A 21,900-nucleotide genomic window follows, 5' to 3' on the forward strand; every position below is an offset into this window, starting at 1 on the left:
CTTGGGTCCTCCCAGCTACTCCTTCTGGGGCTGCAATCTACCCTTTGCAAGAGACTAGGTGTTGGTGGAGAAACGCAAGAGCCAGACGGAGGATGCTCACCTGGCGGCCCCCTGCCCCCCTCCCCCGCTGTTCCCTCCAGGCCAGGCTGGTCCCCAGGGGCCAACGTCCGGCCGAGCTGCAATGAGCTCAGAAACCCGTCTTTGCCTGCTCGTTTGTGTCTGTGGGCTGCCCACGGGGTGCCATCCCTTCTGTGAGGGTCTCGCAGACTCCCTGACGTCCATGTCTTTGGCGGTGTGGTAAAAGGGGTCTCCTTTCACTGCGTGGAGAGACGAAGGTTACCGAGGACGCTACGGCGGCCGGCAGGCGATGCCCGCGGGCCGGAGGGCAGGGCGGGGGGGCAGCCCGCTCACCTGTGGGGCCCCCGGAGCATCGCGCACGCCGGGGGCGGGGAGGGGGCGGCAGAAAAGTCGCGCGGCGGCGACGCCTCAAACGCGCCCGGAACCTGGAGCTCAGGGGCGCCCAGGGCGCGCAAGGTACGCTCCAGGGCGGCGCCTCCCGACCCCGGAAGGGAAAGCGGTTTCGGGGCGAGGGGAGCCGGAGAACGAGGTACGCGCAGCTACCTCAGAAGTTGTCCCGCCGCCCGCCGCGCCCCCTCCCCGCCGCACTCCCTCAAAGGGGCTCCCCAGACACGCCCCGGGGCCCAGCCCGAGCCGAGGTGCGCAGGGAGCGCACCGCCAGCGTCCGGCTGCCGCGGCGCCGACCTTCGGGTTCCGGGCCGCCGGGAAAGCCCCGAGCGGAGCGGCCCCCCAGGTCTCTGCGGCCACGCGAGCGCCCCCGCCCCAACTCCGGCGCGCATGCGCAGTGGCCAGGCGGCGGCGTGTCGGAAGCGGGGCCCGCGGTGGGCGGGGCCCGGGTGGGCGGGGCGCGTCGGAAGCGGCGGTGGCGCTGGGTGGGCGGGGCTCCCGCCGAGGTGCCTGCGCGCGGCGGCGAGTCCGGAGCCTGGCGCCCGGCGCCAGCGAGCGAGTCCTGGGGCCGGCGGGCGCGCGGGTGCGCGGCGGGCGGAGCGCGGCCGCCGGGCGGGCGCGGAGCCCGGGTCTCGGCGGCGCGGGCTCCGGCGGCGGGCGGCGATGTTCCACTGCATCCCGCTGTGGCGGTGCAACCGTCATGTGGAGACCATCGACAGGCGCCACTGCTCGCTGCTCTACGTGCCTGAGGAGGTCTACCGCTACGCCCGCAGCCTGGAGGAGCTGCTGCTGGACGCCAACCAGCTCCGCGAGCTGCCGGAGGTGAGTGCGGCCTCACCTGCGCGCCCTGCCGCCCCGTCCTCTCCTTTCCGCTCCCCCTTCCGTCCCCTTGGCCATCTGGGGACCTGGCCGCCAGGTCCCGCGGTCACGAAATCTACCTGCGCTCACCTGCTGCTTCCTCCTCAAAGTTCCTTTTCTTTCTGTACGGAGCGACCTTCTATGGTTGCCGGAGTGTGTGCGCTTTGTGGAGGCGCCGTCTAGATACACGTCTAGGGACCAGAGCCCGGCACCTGTGAGCGGGCGAGTGCGGGGCCAGGCGGCCCAGGACGGTGCCTGGCTGGGAGAGCCCGGCCGGGCGTCCGGCTCCCGGGGCCGGTCCCCTCGGCCCCGCCATGCCGCGATCGCCGGCCGGGGCGCGGTTCCCCACCGGCCCGGGCAGGGCCGGGAGGAGGAGGCGGGCAGCGCTCTGGCTGGCCGTGCTATCTCGGCATCTCCCGAGGAATGTGCTCCCGGCCTCGTCGGGGGGAAGAGCCGTGGCTGGCCGGCCCGCCCGCCCGGGCTCCAGGACCGGCCACCCGGGGCGGGGCGGGGTTGGCGGGGGCTGCCCCGGCTGAGCTGTGGGCAGGTGCCCGGCTCTGCGTGGACCTGTTGCGCGAAAGGAACCGCGGCGAATGCCGGCAGAGCCTCTGCCGGGCGGGCCGGCCTTGCCGCCCGGCTGTCGGAGCGGCGGCGTTCAGCCTGCTGATTGCTGCCTATGCAGGGGTTGCATTTACCTCTTCTGAGTTGTTTGCGGTACATTAATCTCCCTACCCGGCCAGACCTGTCGAAGCGACACATGCTGATTGTGCTTTAATGGAAGGTCGCTCGGGGACTGCGAAACTTTTACGCTTCGAGCCTGCCTGGGGATATTAGCTTGAGAGAGCCCGAAGGAGGAAGGTAGCCCAGCATCCAGGGCTCTGCAGGAAGTCGGGGCGCTTGATCCGAAGGTGTGCAGGAAGTGCGGAGGCTGCTGGCAGCGGGGCCAGACCTGAAGGCCCGAGCGTCCTCCTGCTGGACCCTTTGTTAACACAAAGCCGAGACGTGGTCACAAAAACACTCAGCAGTCAAATGTTCTGGCCTGTTAGAATGACCCGATTCGTCCTCCGGCCCGGCAGAGCGTTTTAAACAGAACTGTGTTTTTCCTCAATATTTCAAGTGTTGTTATTATTCCTGGATTAACTTTCCTTGGTCCCGGGTTAGAAGTGATTGGATGGTTTGCTCTGTGCAGTTGAGGGGGGATTATTTTCACTAGGATCTTTGCAAATCTCCTCCCCCCCCCCCCAAGCTTTGTTTAGCTTAGAAGCAGAAAAGCCATCCAATTCCCTCAGGCATTTATTATTTTGCAGGCATTTTCAAACACATGGTTTTATCTGGCCTTTAGCTGCCTTAAATTTGACTTAAAAGTCATGAGCTCACTTACTGCCTTAAGTTGTAATAAGTTTTAGGCATTTTCTACTGTCAGGAATATCGAATATGTAATTTAATACTTTTCAAGGGCTTCAGAATGAAGTTATTAAAGCTTGAGTGAAAAGCTGTTCGACTAGAAATGTTTCAGGGCTCTTTGTGGTGTTTTTGTTTGTTTGTTTTCCTTTGTAGCACTGGAAGATTTCCTGTGACTGGATTGGCTTTTTACTGCCTTCCACAACATTTATGGGTTTTCTGTAATGTTCCGGGATCCAGCTTGGTATAGGAAATTATGGGGTTTGGATGTGTCAGGTATTTCTACTGATTCTAAATGGAAACTTCTCAGAAGCTCAAAATACAGTTGGATTGCCCTCAGTAAATATGGTAAAAAAAGGCTTTTCAAAGGTTATAAGAGATCTTGCTTATGGATAATTGCTCTTACAGCTCTTAAAGTAGTTTTATAGTTTTCAAGTTGTGTAAAATGTTTCTCCCTGCCTTCTTGTGTGCCTGGGTGTGTGCAAGCCAGACTCCAGCAACAGCCTTGAAAACACCGGGGTTTCATTCACAGTCTTTGAGACCTTGGGCTCCTTGGTGCTGCTCACTGCTGGCCTGACCTCCCCCAGCCCGTCGTCCCCTTACTTGCCATATCACCCCGTATCACCAGGGGGCCCCTTTTGCTGGTCCTTGGGTTGGTGGCCATACCTGTGGTACCTTCTCCACTCTGCAGTTTGTTTGCAGCCTTGGTCCCCCAACCCAACAGCAAAGGTGCACACACACCTTGGCCTTCAGCATCATGAAAAGCATCTCCTCTCCCTGAAGTTCTGCAACCTCTGATTTGCTCCAGTCCCCTTGTTTTCCAAAGCGAGACTCAGGATGGAAGTGATTTTCAGGGCCATTCAGCCAGTGAGATCTGATCACTCTGGCTACCCCCACCTGCCTCCCCCGCCATGCATCTGCCAACTGAACAGGAAGCTGTCCTCGTGGGCTTCTCACCCCCATCAGACCCTCAGTTATTCAGCCCTCTGGTTTATTCTTGTCATGAAAGCTTGGTCTCAGTCGAGCCTTTATTGACCCTCCAGGATTTTGCTAGTTGTGGGGGATACAGAGATTAAAGAAAATGTGAGTCCTCTGAGCAGTTTGCAGCTTTGCGGGGAGACAGTGACTTTAGTACAAGTGCGGTGGGTGTGGGTGGAGCGGGCACCCCAGTCATCAGACTCAGCTCAGCGGTGGTTACGGACCTAATTGCTGACCTCTTGCTGAACCTGCATCGGTGCCCTCAGCAGTGGCCACACCCACAGATAGCCTCTCATGGCTGCAGGGGACTCAGTCCTCACCTTCCACCTCCTCACCCCGTCCCCTCCTCTGGCTGGTCCCCTTGCCCGGCCCCATCCCTTTGGGATGTATGTTAACGAGACACCCTGAGGTGCGCCCTTGGGAGCATGAGTTGTGTGTCCAGTGGGTCCTGCTCATAAACCCCTGTTCTTCTGCTGAATGAAGGTTGCCGAGTCTGATTCAGATCCTCCTGCTTCTTGTCCCTTGAAGCTCATCAGTGCTGTGGCCCCTGGCCTTCTCTAATGTAGTCAGAGAACAGTCAGGTCTTCAGAAGCGACGGCCGTCCACGTGGTGCAGTGGTTTTTTTTGCCTCTCCTGCCTGCCTCTCTGCACTCCTGACACCATCAGTTTTCCCCTCGGTGTGCACGATTCTCAGATGCCTTCAAATGTGTGTTTGCTGTGGTCTCTTTGGACCATCGCAGGGCCTGGCCTACCAGGCAGCAGACACTTGCAGTGAGTGCTCTCAAGCCTTTCTAGGTTAAAGAGTTGAGTTTCATCATGTCCCCTCCGCTTAGAGCTCAGTTGATGGTTCCACGATTGCCAGATGCCATCTGCCCCCACCCTTCCTTCTCTCTGGGATCCTGCTTTATTCTTTTCCTAGCCCTTAGAGCACTTATCACCCCTTGACTCCAGACTGGGTCCTCACTTACTCATTCTTTGTCTCCTCAACCAGAGCTTAAGCGCCACATGGGCAGGGGAGTTTCAGTTCGTGGCTGAACTGAGGACAGTGTCTGGGACACCGTGGGCACGCCTGTTGCCTGGATGTGTCATTACACGCCATCGTCGCAGGGACACCGTGCTGTTTCCTCACCATCGTGATTGCCCTTCCCACACCTAGCTTCTCCTGTGCACTGGTCTGTCAGAACTGGAAAAGACGTTCCGAGTCCAGTGTCCCATCCTGCCTGCTTTTGTTTTCTGTCTCTTCTGTGCCGGATGGTTTATTTATTTATTTTTGCCGGGAGGTTTGCAAGATCTTATTCCCCCCACCCCCCAGCCCCAGGCATTGCACCTGAGCCCCCAACAGTGAAAACGCTGAGTCCTAACCACTGGACCGCCAGGGAGCTCCCCCATGCTGGACACTTTGACTGTCTTGTCTTTCTGAAGTCATCTTCATGCGTCGTAGACATAGTTTCTGTGAATGTGACTGCAGGCTTGTCAGCTGGGATCCGCTGGGAATCAGCCCGCCTTGCCTCCAGCCCGCCGTGCTTGAATGTGCAGTGGCTCCTCTCGCCAGCAGTTCCTTTGCTGGAGGCCGGGCCCGTGGTTTGTCCGGGCTCACAGGTTCAGGGACTCAGCCTGTCTCCGTCCCTCCCGTCGCTGGGTCCCACTGGGAAGCAGCAGGGGCGAGGCTGCCCGCGTCAGGTCGGGGGCTGCTCTTGTGTCACCTGCATTCTCTCCTGGAGCCTTGCCTTCCTCCTGTGTCATGGTGGTGTCTGCCTTATAGGGTGGTTTCTGTGCCTACAATGCGGGAGACCCGGGTTCGATCCCTGGGTTGGGAAGATCCCCTGGAGAAGGAAATGGCAACCCACTCCAGCACTCTTGCCTGCAAAATCCCATGAATGGAGGACCCTGGTAGGCTACAGTCCATGGGGTCGCAGAGTCAGACACTGCAAGACTTCACTTTCACTTTCACTTTCTGGGGATGAAAGAGGATGCATGCAGAGCACTCACAGTTAGGTCTGCGATGTTTAAGATTTCTGGATATTATGCTAAGGCACTTTTATTAGGAAACTATTTTTTTTTTCATATAACAAATTTGTAATATCTATACAATTGTTCTCTTCTTTCACCAAAATATAATATTCTCTTGATTTTTGAGGAAACAATGTCTTTTCAACTGGAGTTTAAAGGCAATTTACTGGGAATTTGAAAAAAAATTAAAATTTTAATATCCTTTTAAGTAATAATTAGAGGAATCATAGATTCAATGTAGGGGCCCTCACAAGTGCGTTGTGCCGTAAGGATCTCCTGCTGATGTTCCCTTGTGCACTCTTTCAGTTGTAGCCAAGGGAGAAAGGACAGATGTGGACTTAGTGCTGAAGTCATCTCTTGGGATCAGATGAGGGCTGGGAGCTGATGGATGGGGTTTCAGGGCAGTCCGCTAGAGGAGAGCGACAGATGGACTGCTGAGGGCTCCCCGCCCCGTGGTGGGTGGCCACGCAGGGCCCCTGGGAGCCCGCCCGGAGGCGGTGGCGTAGTTCATACACGTGCAGCCGTGCGTGGTGCACAGCCGCGTCGTCATTGCCTGTCCTGCTCAGTACATGCTGAGTTCTCTTTTTGTTGCTTTTTTTAAAATCTGATTTTTACATTGTCTCACCTTGTAGTTTTATAAGGGCTAAAGCATATTAAATATTATATTTGGACAGACTTTAAGTAACATTATCCTGGAGGAGGGCATGGCAACCCACTCCAGTATTCTTGCCTGGGGAATCCCTATGAACAGAGGAACCTGGTGGGCTGCAGTCCACGGGGTCGCAGAGAGTCGGACATGACTGAGCCACTAAGCACAGCTCAGCAAGTAACATTACAGTGAAAATAATTTAAGGCAAGCCCAGGAGGAAGGGCGTCCAAGAGAGCGCTTGCCCCTTAGAGCTTGACGCGTTTCTCCTTAGGGAGCCCAGTTCTCCTCCTGCAGAGAGCCTGTCCTGTTACCCAGCTGAGCACTTAACTGTTTCCTGACTCTGTTCTGTGTTAGCCCAGCCCCCCACCTTTCCTCCCTCCACGCCGCCGCTTTACAGGTGAGGAAACTGAGGCCTGGTGGGGTGGTTGTAATTTGCCCTAGGTTGGTGGACACTGGAGGGTCTTTGATTAGAAACATTCAGTATCTGGTACTCATTAATAATAATTACTGATATTTGAATGAGCGCCAGACACTGCATTAAGTGCTCTCTAGAAATTATTTCCCTTAAATGGAATCGCCACTCACTTTAGCCCTTATAATTCCAGTTTTGCCTGTGCGGGCACCGAGAGGTATTTAAGGAGTGGTCCCGGAGGCTCCTCAGCCAGGGAGCCAGGCCCCGCCTCCAGGCCCCTGTCACTTGCACCGGGGGCGGGGCCTGGCCCTGTTACAGTTTGGAGGGGGCTCACTCTCTGGGGGGTGGAGGGGAGGCTTCAGGGGGTGATGCTCACCTTAGAAGGAAGGAGAAGAGCCATCGCGGTCCCCAGAGCCTGTCTTTCCTGGGTAGCCAGAGCGAGGGGTGCCTGGGTGGTCAAGCAGGACTGGAGCGGGGCCGGGCCGGGTCTGAGCAGGTGGGCCTCAGTTCTGGAGAGGTGGTTCCGGAGCGGAGCAGAGGAGGCAGTGAGGCTCCGCCGGCCTTGGAGGTCTGGCGCCCCGGGGTGAGCCGTGCCCTCAGGGACGTTCGGGCGTCTGATCCAGCGCGCTTCTTCCCGCTCCCCTTGCCATGTCGTGCTGACCGCCCAAGCCCCTCGTCAGTGCTGGGAGTCACAGCGCACAGAACATCCGCATGCTTGTCGTGGATGTGTTTTCCTCCGTCGTGGGGCATGTTGGCATTGGATTTGTCAAATGCTCGCTAAACAGCATACTGGACATTAACTCAGGAGAAAGATGGAAGGCCTGAGGTGCTGACTTTCTTTTGGGTTTCAGTGAATGTGGTTATGGAGTTGATAGTATTGTAGCCACAGTGATGCTGGAGACCCCGTGGGTTCTTTTTTCCCCAGTGACATGAGCTTTGCAACGCCTGTACCTCACCAGGGGATTCAGTTTCATCCTCCTCTGCTGATGCTTTGCAGCACTGATGCTTGCAGCATTTCGACTTCCAGAGTCACTTGAAGTGAACTCGTTGCTGAAATCTCTTTTTTTAAAAACAGCTCTTTGAGAAAAAGTAAAGCTGTTCCCTGAACAAACCTGTCCCAGCATTGACAGAGTTGAGTCATGCTGGTAACATGGCAAAATGAGCCCTTTTCCGCAGCCCCCCTTCCTTCTTCCCAGGGCCTTTTGGGGAGAAGGGGGAACCCTGGTCCCTCCTCATATGTTTCAGAGCGTTATCACCTCTACCAGAAACTGCGGCTGCTGTAACTGTGGTGCTTGGGTACTTGGTGGTATTCAGTCGTTCACTCATGTCCAGCTCTTTGCAACCCCCATGGACTGTAGTCTGTCAGGCTTCTCTGTCCGTGGAATTCTCCAGGCAGGAATATTGAAGTGGGTTGCCATTTTTTTCTCCAGGGGATCTTCCCAACTCAAGGTACTTGGGATTTCCTCAATAAGGACCAAAAACACAGGCTTGAATTTTGGGGAGGTGTAAAGGGTAGCTGATACTTAGACAAGAGGGTCAGAAGTAACAGTGTCAACAGTTCTTTGCAGTGATGACAAAAATCCCAACCATGGTCCCGCTGAGCCATGGCTTATGAGGGCGTGGATCCAGTGAGGCTGAGGGCTTCTCTGCTCACAGAAGTCTGAAGGAATTTTGCCCGTTTCACGGTTTGCCCGGGAACCGGGGCCTAGACGTTTGTTTTCCACTTCGTGTGATAGTTATGAGGGCAGTGAGCTCATGGGCCAGATCTCAGCGTGAGGAGACACTGCTGGATGTCCATTTACTTTCTCGGGTGTGATTTAGAGGACGGGGGTGGTAATTTACCGTTGCATGTGGTATTTCAGGAGATCTGATCTTGTGTGTGTTTGTATGTGTCTTAGTGTAAAATATTCTGAATTTCTAGAAGTCAGATGGAATATGAATTTTTTTCTTGCTTATCACAGTTTAGAAGAATTTCCTTATCTAGGCTGTAACTTCTGGATCCCAAAGAATTTGACTCAGTTGGGAGAGATTTGGTATTTCTGTTTCCAAGAACCACAGGGCATGAATTTGTCGTGTAGCAGGCGGAAGGCGTTACGCATAGTTGCAGTACATTCCAGACTGATTCCTGGAAGTGTGGCTTCTACAGCCTGATGGCTCTCCTCACCTGTCCTTCCACAATCCATACCCATTTCTGGGAGACAGATAGTTGGAGGGGCTGTCAGCCGACTCAGGGTGGACTTGGGGAGCTTGAGTCAGACGAGCAGCGGTGAAGGCTGGAAAGGAGCTGCTGAAACTCTGAGGATGTGACCTGGGCTCTTGACTGCCTGGCCTGAGATGGAAGCTAGGGAGGCCTCTGAGGCGCGTGCCTTTAGTGTGACCTGCCTGACTTTGACCACGACACGGCCTTGTTTTGTCTGTCTGTGACGTGTTGAATATGTAGAAGAACTCAAGAATAAAAAATGTGTCTTTTCGTTCATTCCTTCCAGGTAATACCAGACGTGAACAATTTTAGTGTATTTATTTATTTAGCCACATCCATGCAACTAGTGAGATCTTAGTTCCCACCCCAGGGGTTGCCCCCTGCAGTGCAAGCTCAGAGTCCTAACTGCTGGCCCCCCGGGGAAGCCCCCCCATGAACAGTTTTAGGTTGTCCTTACTTTTTCTCTTCCCATACCAGCATCTATTTATCATTCTTGGAAAGAGGGCTCCTACATAAATTACTTCTATGTAAATTACTGTATAAATTGCTTCACCCCCTGCTTTTTCTGCACTTAACACCCTGCCCTGGACGTCTGCTGTGTCGATCCGTGTAGGTGTATTTTAGCATTGGTACTGGTGCCCTGGGTTCCCTTGTACTGGATACACCGTGACTTACTTATCTCACCATTCTCCTTTCGCTGGACATTTAAATTGTTCCAGTTTTTGAAGCACTGATTCATGTTAGATTGAATATCCTTGTCCTTGTTACTTTGCACACCTGTGCAGACATTTCTTTAAGATAAAGGTCAAGGTGCATAATTGTTAGATGAAGGGATGTATACTTTACAGAGTTCAATAAGTGTTGCTAGGTTGTCAGAGATTATTATTTTAAAATTTTATGTATTTATTTTTAGTTGCGTTGGGTCTTCTTTGCTGCTCGGCCTTCTTCTCTAGTTGTCGCAATTGGGCTCATCTCTCGTTGCGGGGCTTGGGCTTTAGTACGGGTGGCACACAGGCTTAGTTGCCTCTCAGCACCTGGAATCTTCCCCAACTAGGGACTGATCGCTTGTTCCCTGCACTGGCAGGTGGATTCTCATCCTCTGCACCACCAGGGAAGTCCAAGGATTGTTATCTTTGAATTCAGGTTGGACTGGAGAAATCCACCCGCTTTACAGCTAAAGAAGTGCGAGACGAGAGAGGCGAAGTGATGGGTCACAGCAGAGTGAACGTGGGCTGTCTTCTCCCACTCCCGACTCCAGGTCCGGTGGTCCTTCTGGGGCTGGAAAAATACACGGGGAGACGGATTCTGTCATCTCTGCCCCCTCTCTCCTTGCCTGGGCTCTTTCCCAGAGACCTGGGAGGATGCTTGGTTTTCCATCAGTCAGTCAGATGTTTGCTCTGGGTCTTTGAAAGACTGAGGTCTGATGCTTGCATTCAAGAGCCTGCCTCCATCTGTAGTTGGGCAGAGAGGTTGGCGTCATGGAATTCTAGATGTGAGCTGACTTGGTTTCTGGAGCAGGAGGGCAGGTGGCGAGCAGGGTGTGGGGCCTGGGAAGCCCACGTGGGTCTGTGCCTCCCGCCGCCCCTCCCATTGGTGTGTTGGTGCCTGCTTGATGGAAAAGTGTGTAGGGTGGTTAGGAGATACACCTCTTAGCTGTGACTCCTGGGACAAGTTCTTCAGCCTTATTGGACCTCAGTTTGCTCATCTGTACAAAGGGACTAACAGTCCCCACCTCATGTGTGCAAAGATGTAATGGGTTACTGTGTATAAAGTGCTGGGAACAGTGTCTGTTCCACAGACAGCACCCAGTCAAATCTGCTGGGTGTTGTCATTCTTGGCTATTTTGTGGGAGAGGCCCAAACACCTCTGCCCCGTCTCCTTGGAGTCCTGTCTCAGTTCCTGGTGGGAGAGCTCTGGTGTGATGGGTGGCTCGGTTCCTGGTGGGAGAGCTCTGGTGTGAGGGGTGGCTCGGTTCCTGGTGGGAGAGCTCTGGTGTGATGGGTGGCTCGGTTCCTGGTGGGAGAGCTCTGGTGTGAGGGCCGGCTGCCCGCCGCAGTGGCTGCTCTCTGGCAGAGCACAGCCTGGCTCTGTCTCCCGCCTCATCTCCTGTCCCTTCCCAGCCTGAACTGTGCATTTCGGCAGCGCTTCGCTGCCCTGGGTTACCCGTCATTTCATGGCTCCGAGTCTTCATTTCTGTGCTCTGTCTCCTGGGAGTTCCTCTTTCTCGGCTCCTTTGTCTGCCTCCCAACCTCCCTCCCATGGGATGCAGTTCAGGAGCTCCTGTCCCCCTGGGCAGCCTTCCCTTCCCTCCTGCCTGGTTTCCGGGGGCACCTGTGTCATTGCTTTGGCCTCCTTGTAATGACCTCTGTCTGCCACCAAAGCTACACGCCTTGTCTTCTTTGCATTCCTGCTGCCCCACACAGCAGGCTTTTAAGACAGATTCGCGCAGCATTCTTGTGGATGTTTCCAGCCCTTTTGGGGAGTGGCTTTGGAAATGGGTTCGTAAATCAAACTTACCAATGTTACTTCACGAAGAGCTGGGCGTTCTCACAGCCTTGCCTGTCTGGGTGGTGCCTGGGTGGTGGCCCTGATCCCACAATTACACAGCCCTGGACTCGGCTGATCGCTCCCGCGGACCCTAGCACTGACCTTGGGCAGTGTGCATAATCTCAGTTCCCTGTCTGAGTCATGAAGGGGTGCTGTCAGTGACGCTGAAGGTCTCTCTGCGCTCTGACCTCCCTGGATGCTAGTTTTATGGCATTTTATGACTCCATGCCGCAGCCTTAACCTGAGGGGAGTCGGCCCCAGTTGTGCACGTGACCTGTGAGGTTGCTCAGTGAGGTTTAGTAGAACCGCAAGCCGAGGCTTAATCATTATAATCAAGGATTCGATAATAAGGAGAAGCTGTTCCAAACGCTTACCCTCCTGTGGTCAGTTGTTGATTCCCAGAACCAATTAAGGGAAAAAGATCATCAGATTTTCTTTGGTTAAAACACATACACACACACACCCTCCAGCAACCTTTGAACACCGAATTTTTTCCCCTGTGCAGTTGCATTCTCCCGGCTTTTAGAAGTGACGTAAGAATGGCCAATTAGCTGAGGCAGTTTGTCTCCTTTTGAAATGAACTTGAGCGGTTCAGAGGAGGTTGCTTGAAACTTCACTCTGGGTTGGTTTGAGCATCCACCCAAAAGACACTCACGCTGGGGACTGTTAAGGAATGTCTGTGGGTCAATACCAGACTGAGGTGTCTTTTCGAGGAGTATTTTAGGATCAGGAGTTGCAGCCTTCTGCTCTTCTGCTGTCAGTTGCTCTCCTGACTAGATGCTAGTATCAGGCTTCCCAGGCCGTGTGGTTCAGGAGTGGGCTTGGGGGCAGCTTACCTACTGGGCCCCGGCAGACCCTTCCTCCCACTCCGCTGTGCACTCAGCATCTTTATTGAGTGCTGTCTGCGTTCCAGGCTTTGTTCTGCCCAGCAAGGTGGGTGCCTTGCCTTGTCCTAACGGAGCTTCCATTCCAGGTAAGGGAGGCGGCCAGTAAATGGAAGAGCAGATAAGAATTTCAGATAATGATCAGAGCTATAAAGCAAACCAAACAGGGAAATGCCGTCAAGTGTGGTGGAGAGGTTTCTGTTTATTCCGAGAAGGCCTCTGCCAGTAGCTGACCTTTGCCCTGGAATGGTGAGGCAGCTGTGTGCGCAGTGAGGAGGTCCTTGCAAAGGTTCTGGATGAGTTCGGGGTGTTTGTGGGCAGAATGAAGGTCAGAGTAGCTCGTGCATCGGGAGGTGGGTGGGGGAAATAAAGGTGAAGTTGCTGGTGGGGTTAGTGTTTGTTGGGTCTCAAACACCCTGGTGATTTCGGATTTTTTTTTTTTTTTCCCCATAAACTGAAAGTATGGCAGATGTAAGCCCATAGAGTTCCGGTTTGTGTTTTACAAAGTTTGCTCTGCCAGCTGGTGAGAGTTTAATCTCGAGGGAGGAGGGTTCACAGAAGCAGAGACCTGGAGAACCAATGGGGGCTTGGAGCAGGGTCGTAGCAGTGAGTGACGAGATTTATATTGGGGGTAAAGTCAACAGGACTGCTGATGTGTGAATGCAGGTTTTTGGTTTTATCAGCTGGGGGGCTGGCAGAGCCTTCCCTGGTTTGGGAGGACCGGAAATGGCGTATAGTGGCATAGAAACTGGTAAATCCTTGAGTTAGGGTGTGGCAAAGTGTTTACGAGACCCGGGACTTAGGCGCGGAAGCCTGGACACCAATAATTATAATAAAGACAGCAGACATTTTTTGAGCAATGGGCTCTGGACTGCATTTTGCCTAAACAGTTCCCATGATGAACTTGTTCAGTCCTCACAGAGACCTAACTTCCTTTTACATAAATGCACGCATGCTCAGTCATGTCCGACTCTTTGCTACCCCAGGGACTGCAGCCCGCCAGGCTCCTCTGTCCATGGGATTATCGAGGCAAGAATATTGGAGTGGGTTGCCATTTCCTCCTCCAGGGGATCTTCCCAACCCAGGATCGAACACGTGTGTCCTGTATCTCCTACATTGGCAGGGAGATTCTTTGCCACTGGCCCCATCTGGGAAGCTCTTTTATGTAAATAGCTTTATTATACTCCCTAGGACACCCGGGGCACAGACCGACGACTTACCTTGCTAAAGTCACACAGCTAGTAGACAGCAGAGCTCGGGGGTCAGACCGAGACGGTCTAGCCGGTATCCCTAATCCCCGGACCAGCCTTCCTCAGGGTCACACACGCAGAGACCACATCGTGGGCGCCCAAAGCCCCCTGATGGACCACGAGTTATGTCTGCTCTGGGTTCTTTTTGCAGTTGTTTAGAAAAAGAGCGCTGAGCTGAAATACCGTTTTAAGAATTAGGTCGCCAAATATTAATGTGCTTATTCACGCAAAATCTTTCAAAGAAGATTAGTGGTGCCCATTTTGTGGGGCTGCATTTTTTACCTTCAGGAGAGAAAATGAGCGCTGGTTTTATCCTAGGAGTGTGCCTGTTACAATTCTGCTCCCGATTATTCAGTTATTATACTATCGATTTCTGTTCTGAAAGCGTGATATCAAGTGATTAGTTTATAAGGCAGTTATGAGTCTTGACTGGAAGGTCAGCATGACGGGGAGGCTCTGACGAGCTACACGCGTCGCAGTGCTGCTGCCCGGGGATGCCAGTACGATCAGGTTGGTAGGAGCCGCGTCTGATGGGAGATGCGGCTTACCCAGTAGCCTGTGACCATGACTCACCTTCCTCGGTTTTTGACATCTTCATTCTAAAATGGCAGGAGATAGGAGAGGAAGTATCACGTCATCTCTGTTAACAGTGATTCATGGAAGTTACACAGAGGGTGAGAGAAAGCGTCCCCAGTCTTCAGCCCCACCCCTGCCCACCCCTCTTTACAGCTTACCTTCAAGATGCCTTTGTCAGGCAGATAGAGCAGAGGGTAATTGCTTGTGAGGCGTAGTTCGCGTGGTCTTTACAAAATTTCTGTATTCTAGAATGTTTGATTTTGATTTTCGGGCCTAGGTCTAATGTGAGTCTGGCCCAGGAGGTGTGTCAGGTCACATCTGTGGTTTCAGCTCGCTGGTCGTTGCCTCACATAGGGGCTTTCAGCCCCCCAGAAACAGGAGTGCCTTTGGAATACTCTCGACTGCAAGGAACAAGCGTCTCAGCCTAAGCGCCTTGAATGACAGGGGCCCTTGGGCCTCCTGTGTCAGGAGGCCGGGAGGAAGGCGGTGGCAGGGTTGGTCCAGCAGGTCGGCTCCTAGGAGGGTGGGCCCCGGGGACAGGCGTGCTCACAGTCACGGGCGGGCCCTGGGCTCTAAGGGCGGCGGGGCTGGCGAGGAGCGGAGCGCTGGGTGCGGTGGGCGTGGGTGCTGTGCTCCGCCAGGAGGGGGGCAGAGACGGCGCCCGCCTGTTGGCGCTGGCAGGTGTGATCCTCTGGTGGCCTCTCTCTGTTCTAACCCTCTGTCTTTTTTTATTTTTAACATGTATTTATTTGCTGCTGCAGGTCTTAGTTGAGGCATGTGGATCTCGTTCCCCGGCCAGGGGTCCCTGCGCTGGGAGCTGAGTCTTAGCCGCTGGGCCACCAGGGAGGCCCCTAATCTATGCCTTCTGCCGGAAGCACAGAGACTGTCTGCTCAGAAAACGTTTCTGGCGGGAATGATTTCTGTTTATTAAAAAAGGAAAGCTTGGACATGTCAGTCTCTTCCCTAGGTTTTCTTCACACTGTGTGTGAGAGATTTGGGAGAGAGGAAAAATACAAGTCAGCAGGATGTTATAAAGATTTAATTGCAGAGTAGACTGACTTTCTAAGTTGTTGAATTCAGATGCGCTGGATACTTTCTAGTAGTCTCTGATTGTGGTCTTCCATTGCGGACTTTTTCTGACTTAGTGGTCTTGCGTCTTCCAGACCTCCATGCCTCTGTGGGTGCTGTGCACTTTGCTTAGAAACCTCTTCTCCGGGACAGATGCTGCCTCCTCTGAGAAGCCCTCCGGGCTCTGCAGCCACACCCGTATCTCCATGCCGCCTCCGCCCCCAGCCTCCCCCACCCCAGCACTGCTCCGCCCACCTCTCTCCTGCTGTTCCTCAGGGTTAGACTTGGCCATGCATCTGTTTGTTTCCCTTGGTTTGCCATCAGGGACCTGTTTTACGTATCTCTGTCTCAGGCACTGGGGGGCTCAGTGTCTTATTCACAGGAAATGTTCAGAAAACATCTGTTGCGTTGAAAAAAAAGTTATTTTATTGGGGTAGCTAAGATATATAAATCCTTGGACGTTTCCTCTGATGCCCCAGTGTGTGAGTTGCTCCAGGGGACCAGTGGTGCTCCGTCCCGCCTCGCCAAGTTCAGCCTGTGCCCGCTGTCCCTGTAGGGAGTGCAGGCCACTGGCAGGCCAGGCGTGCTGCCCTCAGACAGGAGGCTGGGGCTGAGTCAGTGCACCCTGCCGGTCCGAAGAGGACCCAGCGTGGGCCTGCTCAGGCCTGTCTCTGCGCAGAGGCGTGGACGAGGAGAGAGGTGACCGGGGTTGTGGGGGGGAGGTCTGCCCACCCACTGGACCACCTGCCCTCACCTTGGAAGGAGGGAAGGAAGCCTCAGCGGCAGTTTTGAAAATGCCCAGAGCAGTCCTGTGCTGACCTCCTTTGCTGATTGCGTGTTTCAGATGCACAGCTAGGCACGTACCCAGGATGTGCTTGGTCCTCAGGTTAGCCTTAGGTGGGAGGGCTTTTAAAAGCCTCGTTTTACAGATGGGAACAGGAGGCTGAGCCCTTGGCTGAAGCCGCCTGTAGGGCAAACAACCTGGTGGGAAGTGCAGGCGCTTCGGAGGCCCTGCTTTTCTGCCACGCACTCGTGTGTCAGAGCCGGGCCAGGGGCCTGGAGATCAACACGAAGCTCCAGGGCGTTGAAAGCCCACCACGTTTATGAATCAGGCACCCGGCAAGCAGAAGTGAGCGGCAGCATCCAACACCCGAGCCGATGGTGCCTCTGAGGCCGCGGAGCTGGTGCCACAGGCTTCCTGGGGGTGGAGTGCGGAGGGCACAGCCCAGCCACGTGTTTCAGGAGAGGGGTCAGGACGCAGGAGCCCATTGTGGGCGGCGGAGGGAGGCAGCTTCGGCAGGTTGGGCTTTATCTTGTCAGTGGAGGCTTGTCATCGGTGGAGTTGCAGTAAGCCCGGGCGGAAGGGGGCATGGGGCAGGGGCTGATCAGACTCCTGTGGAGACAGCTCATCCTGGGGGCAGCTTGAGCACGGACTTTCCGGGGAGGAGGACAGGTGACGGGAGGCATATTTTGGAGGCAGATAGAGTCAAAGTTTGGTGACTGACTGGCCTGGAGGGTCTCGGGGCACAGGGGTCAAGGATCACCACTGAGTTTTCAGTTTGAGTCACTGGGTCCTGCCTTCAGAATTTGAAGAATGAGGAGGAGGGTGCACGAGGTTAATAAGAGATCAGGCCTGGGGGCTTCAGTTCTCTCAGTGGAGGGTGGGGTGGGGTAGGCGGAGAGGAGGTTGTGGGGGGCTCCAGGCATTCTATGGGGGGGGCTGCGGGTTCCTGGGGTGCTGCTGGCCTTCCTGCCTCATTTTGTTGGAAGGCTCAGCTCTGTGGACCTGGCATAAGGCAGGGTGCCCAGTCCACCTGCAGGGGAGGCCACAGGATGAGAAGGGGCGAGGCACCTGATGGGTTCAATCCCTGGGTCGGGCAGATCCCCTGGAGGAGGGCACGACAACCCACTGCAGGATTCTTGCCTGAGAAATCCCATGGACAGAGAACGGTAGCATTCACACCACTCAAAATTTCGGGCTTCCCAGGTGGTGTCTGTGGTAAGGACCCGCTCTGCCAGTGCAGGAAGACGCATGAGACACGGGTGGGGAAGACCCTCTAGAGGAGGGCGTGGCAGCCCACTGCAGTGTTCCTGCCTGGAGAATCCCAGGGACAGAGGAGCCTGGTGGGCTGCAGTCCACGGGGTCGCAAGAGTCGGACACGACTGAAGTGACTTGGTACACGTTAGCTTGAGGCCCCTGAGGTTTCCCACGTCCGAGGTTTGCGTTGCTGTTTCTGCAGACAGAGGAGAGGGTTCCCGCCGGGGGGAAAAGTCCTGGAGAAGCAGTGGGTGGAGACCATGGGAGAGGTTGTGGCAGGTCTGGAACAGCGGAGTCAGGGGAGTGACAGGAAGTAGCTCTGAGTAGGGTCAGCATCCCAGGGTGTGACCAGGAGGCAACAGGGACGCCCAGGGCGTGGCAATCACTGGCCTTCTGTCCCCACAGGGTGGAGGGGTCCAGCCGGAGACAGATGTGTGGCAGGAGGGATGTGCCCCTGCGCCCCAGGGGAGGGAGCCTCCTGCTACTGCCTCACTGAGTGCTGGTTTTTTTTTTTTTTTAATTCTTTTGCTGGGAAACAAGTTTCCATGTGAAGTCTCCCGATTTTTGAGTTCTGAAATCTTACCCAGCCATTTAGAAGCCACACTGTGGGTCAGGGGCGCAGGGTGGGTTTGGCTGGGCTCCTGTGGGCTCTGACGTTCCTAGGACTCTGCAGAGGGACTGACTGGCAGCTGGATCCCACTGTCTGGGTGGCATCTCGCCTTCCTGGGCGTCTCCTTTGGTTTGGAGGATGGAGGCTCTAAAGATAAAGACCTATCTAGCTAATTAGTTTCTCAGGAGGAGCTAACAGGGGCGATAGTAATCTGAAGCCTTGGCCCCGTGAACTGGGATCCTGATAACAGTGTGTAGCAGCTCTGCTCCTTTTCTCTGGGCAGAGCGGCCCTCTTCGCCAGCCCTCTCTCTTTTTTTCTTGTTCCCAGGTCCTTTCTTGACTTGTCCTTCCTCTTTGCTTCTTCACAGCCTTTTCTTTCCTGACCGCGTTTCCCCCATCTCTTTTTTTTTTTTTCTGTATTTCCCTTCTTCCCAGTTCATTTTTCTCAGAGTTTGCCTCAAGTTAATTAGTTCAGGCTGAGTGTAGACCAATGTTTTCGCGTGTTGCTTCAGTAAACTATTATATTCCCTTCTCCGAGTTTTCAGACTCTGTGAATGAGCTGTAATGTAGGCACATGTACAACCACAGGCAGCGTTTCCCCTTCAGATTGGTGGGGAGCCTGAACCCTGGGGGTTTTGCTCAAATTTCAGAAATGCTGTCTGCCTTCAGCCACCCTCTCATAGCTTTGACCACCCTTGAGCTGACAGGTCCTTGTCCCTTTGGAGGGACAGTTGACATTTGGGGCAGGCTGGGAAGCAAGTCTACAGTGTAAGGCGTGTGGGAAAGCGCTGCAGCTCTGACCCAGGTCCTCTGCAGTGCTGACGGGGGGTGTTCCTGAGGCGCTCCCCAGGCGGCCCCTGCGGGAGGCACCTGGACATGACCCTCGCTGCCTGCCTGGGGTCTGTGCCACTTCCGCCCTCCGTTTTCAGTCTGGCTGAAGACTTGGAGTCCAGATACACTGTATTTGCGAAGTAACTAACCGTTAAGTTTTCTCACTTGCAGAGACGTTTTGCTTAGACCTTAAGTTCATCTTTTGGAGAGAAAGGTCCGACTTCTCTTGGCCTTTGTGGTACTGCGGTGGGTGGACTCTGAGACCTGACTTCATGGGCCCTTCGGGCTCTAGAGGGGCCAGGTTGGGAGCCCCCGAGGCCTGGGCCCCCTGGGGGGCTGTAAGGAGTGCCATGCGCGTGGCCGGCACGGTGGCTTGCCGGCCGGCACACGCACATGAAGCAGGCCCTCGGCTGCACCCCTCCGGGACCTGCTGGGGGCTGGGCTGCCTCCTCTGGCCCGTCCTGGGCAGACTCCGCCCGGGTACGGACCTGCTTCTTTACCAGAAGACCCACAGAGTTCTCTGAACACCATGGATTCTGAAGCTGTGTTTCTCGGGATACTGACGTGTGGCGTGGAGCAGGGGGCGGTGGGCATCCAGGTGAGCGGTGCTGGGGTCCGCGGCCCTGCCCTGAGGACCGCGGGCGCTGTGGGCTCCGGGGCGGGAGGGACGGGTTCCTGCCCCGTCTCCTCTCCCGGTCCCATGGTCTCGCCGAGTGACCTCACGTCTCCCAGCCACGCCTTTCTGGTCCTTTAAAGGGACGCTGGCGCCGCCGTCGGGAGGGCGTGGTGAGGAGCACAGTCCCATCCACAGGGTGCCCAGCTCAGTCTGGCATGTGCTTCGGTGCTCATCACCTGGGGTTGCAAACCCAGGGTCTCCGTCCGTACTCTGAACTTCTTGTCAGAGAGAGCGGATGGCTGACCCTTGGGGCTCTCCTCTGTCCTGGGGCCCCTTCCTCTGTGGGGACCCTGGATGTGGGACCCTCGTCCTGTCGACCCTGGCGTTTGGGGTTCAGCCTGTAGGTCCGTGTCTGCCCCTGGCTGTTGCCTTTCTCTCACTTCCTGTTTTGCTCTCCTGTAGGGCCTTTCCTCCTGCATCCTTACACGCATGTACACATGTGTACACACACGCACACACGTGTTTGCACATGTACATGCATGTACACACGTGTGCACTGCTGAGCTGGTACCGAGGAGCTGTATCTGAGGCTTGGCTTAAGCCCAGCCGTCTTCTCCCAGGTCACTGGAACGAGGTGACAGTTGCCCGAGGCCCTGGCCTGCCAGGGAGCTCTGCAGCCCTCGAGGGCTGACCTCTGCCCGCTGGGCCTGCAGGGGCTCAGGGACAAACCCAGGCTCTGTTCTTCCTCCGCACCCACGGACATGTGAAGCAGGCTTCGCGCACCGGTCTCCACGAAACTTCATCTCAGCCACTGTGACCTTGAATCTTCCTGGAGGACAGGCAAGCTGGCTTTTACAAAATGTTTTGTTTTTATTGGTTTTTAATGCTAGCCCTGAAAAAGAATGCCTTGGTTTTGGCCCAGGGTGCTGTCAAAACAAAAGCCTTCCCGTATCCAGGATAGAAGCAGGTTTCCGGAGGGCCCAAGCGTGTTGCCACGGTTGAGTCTCCACCTCCCCTTTTTGACTTTTCAGTAACTCTGCATCCTTCTCGCGCTAATCATTTAAAATTCTAATTGAAAGTGTGGCTTTCATAACGTGAGCTCTTTTGGCAAACGCGTGAAGGTGTGTCTGATGTAATTCCAGTCTCAGAAGCAGTTTTTAAGTAAAAGAGGCTTTAATCTTCAATGCCTTTGATGCTGGGCTGTTCATTAGATATTTTGAGAATGTAAATTACGGTGAACACAGTACCAAAAGGCACTTTTTTTTTTTTCTTCGTTTGGTATATTTCCTCATTCTTGGGTTGGTAATTATATTTGGGATAATTTAGGCTTGGACTGCAAAATAGATGTTGGGTCTGTATTCTCTATTTGTTATGTAGCAATGCTTCTGTGTTCACTGCCTGGCACAGTAGCTAGGTGTGTTTTAGGGCTCGAACCCCTTCTTGTCTCTCTCAACAGGCTCTTGAATCTTAAGGAAAAGAAACACGTGGGGAGAGAGAACTCACAGAGATGGAAATTCTAAGTGCCCAGCGCTTATAGAAATCAATCAGAAATCTTTTTATGTTCCTTTTGAGTTACCAAAAATCAGTTCAGTTCAGTTCAGTTGTTTAGTCGCTCAGTCGTCCGACTATTTGCCCCCGTGAATCACAGCACACCAGGCCTCCCTGTCCATCACCAACTCCCGGAGTTCTCCCAAACTCTCATTCATCGAGTCAGTGATGCCATCCAGCCATCTCATCCTCTGTCATCCCCTTCTCCTCCTGCCCCCAATGCCTCCCAGCATCAGAGGCTTTTCCAATGAGTCAACTCTTCGCATGAGGTGGCCAAAGTACTGGAGTTTCAGCCTCAGCATCAGTCCTTCCAATGAACACCCAGGATGATCTCCCTTAGGCTGGATTGGTTGGATCTCCTTGCAGTCCAGGGGACTTGCAAGAGTCTTCTGCAACACCACAGTTCAAAAGTATCAATTCTTCGGCACTCAGCTTTCTTCACAGTCCAACTCTCACGTCCATACATGACCCCTGGAAAAACCATAGCCTTGACTAGACGGACCTTTGATGGCAAAGTACTATCTCTGCTTTTTAATATGCTATCTAGGTTGGTCATAACTTTCCTTCCAAGAAGTAAGTGTCTTTTAATTTCATGGCTGTAATCATCATCTGCAGTGATTTTGGAGCCCCCAAAAGTAAAGTCTGACACTGTTTCCACTGTTTCCCCGTCTATTTCCCATGAAGTGATGGGACCAGATGCCATGATCTTCGTTTTCTGAATGTTGAGCTTTAAGCCAACTCTTTCACTCTCCTCTTTCACTTTCATCAAGATGCTTTTTAGTTCCTCTTCACTTTCTGCCATAAGGGTGGTGTCATCTGCATATCTGAGGTTACTGATATTTCTCCGGGCAATCTTGATTCTAGCTTGTGCTTAAATCAAAGTAGAGCTAAATTTACAGTTAGTGCTTTTTGAATATGGCTTTATTTCAATAGAAAAATAATATGTTGAAGTTCCTTAT

At 54.2% G+C, this 21,900-nt stretch overlaps 1 protein-coding gene across 1 annotated transcript in view; it reads left to right on the top strand.

Annotated features, from left to right (window-relative positions):
- LRRC1 (leucine rich repeat containing 1) overlaps positions 1,049–21,900 on the top strand; it is a 133,911-nt gene continuing 113,059 nt past the window's right edge. The window contains exon 1 of the mRNA XM_018039060.1: positions 1,049–1,287. Coding sequence (XP_017894549.1) covers positions 1,129–1,287 — 159 coding nt within the window. The 5' untranslated portion in view covers positions 1,049–1,128. The remainder of the gene's footprint in view (positions 1,288–21,900) is intronic.

The sequence above is a fragment of the Capra hircus genome, chromosome 23, assembly GCF_001704415.2.
Source record: "Capra hircus breed San Clemente chromosome 23, ASM170441v1, whole genome shotgun sequence".
Lineage (NCBI taxonomy): Eukaryota > Metazoa > Chordata > Mammalia > Artiodactyla > Bovidae > Capra > Capra hircus.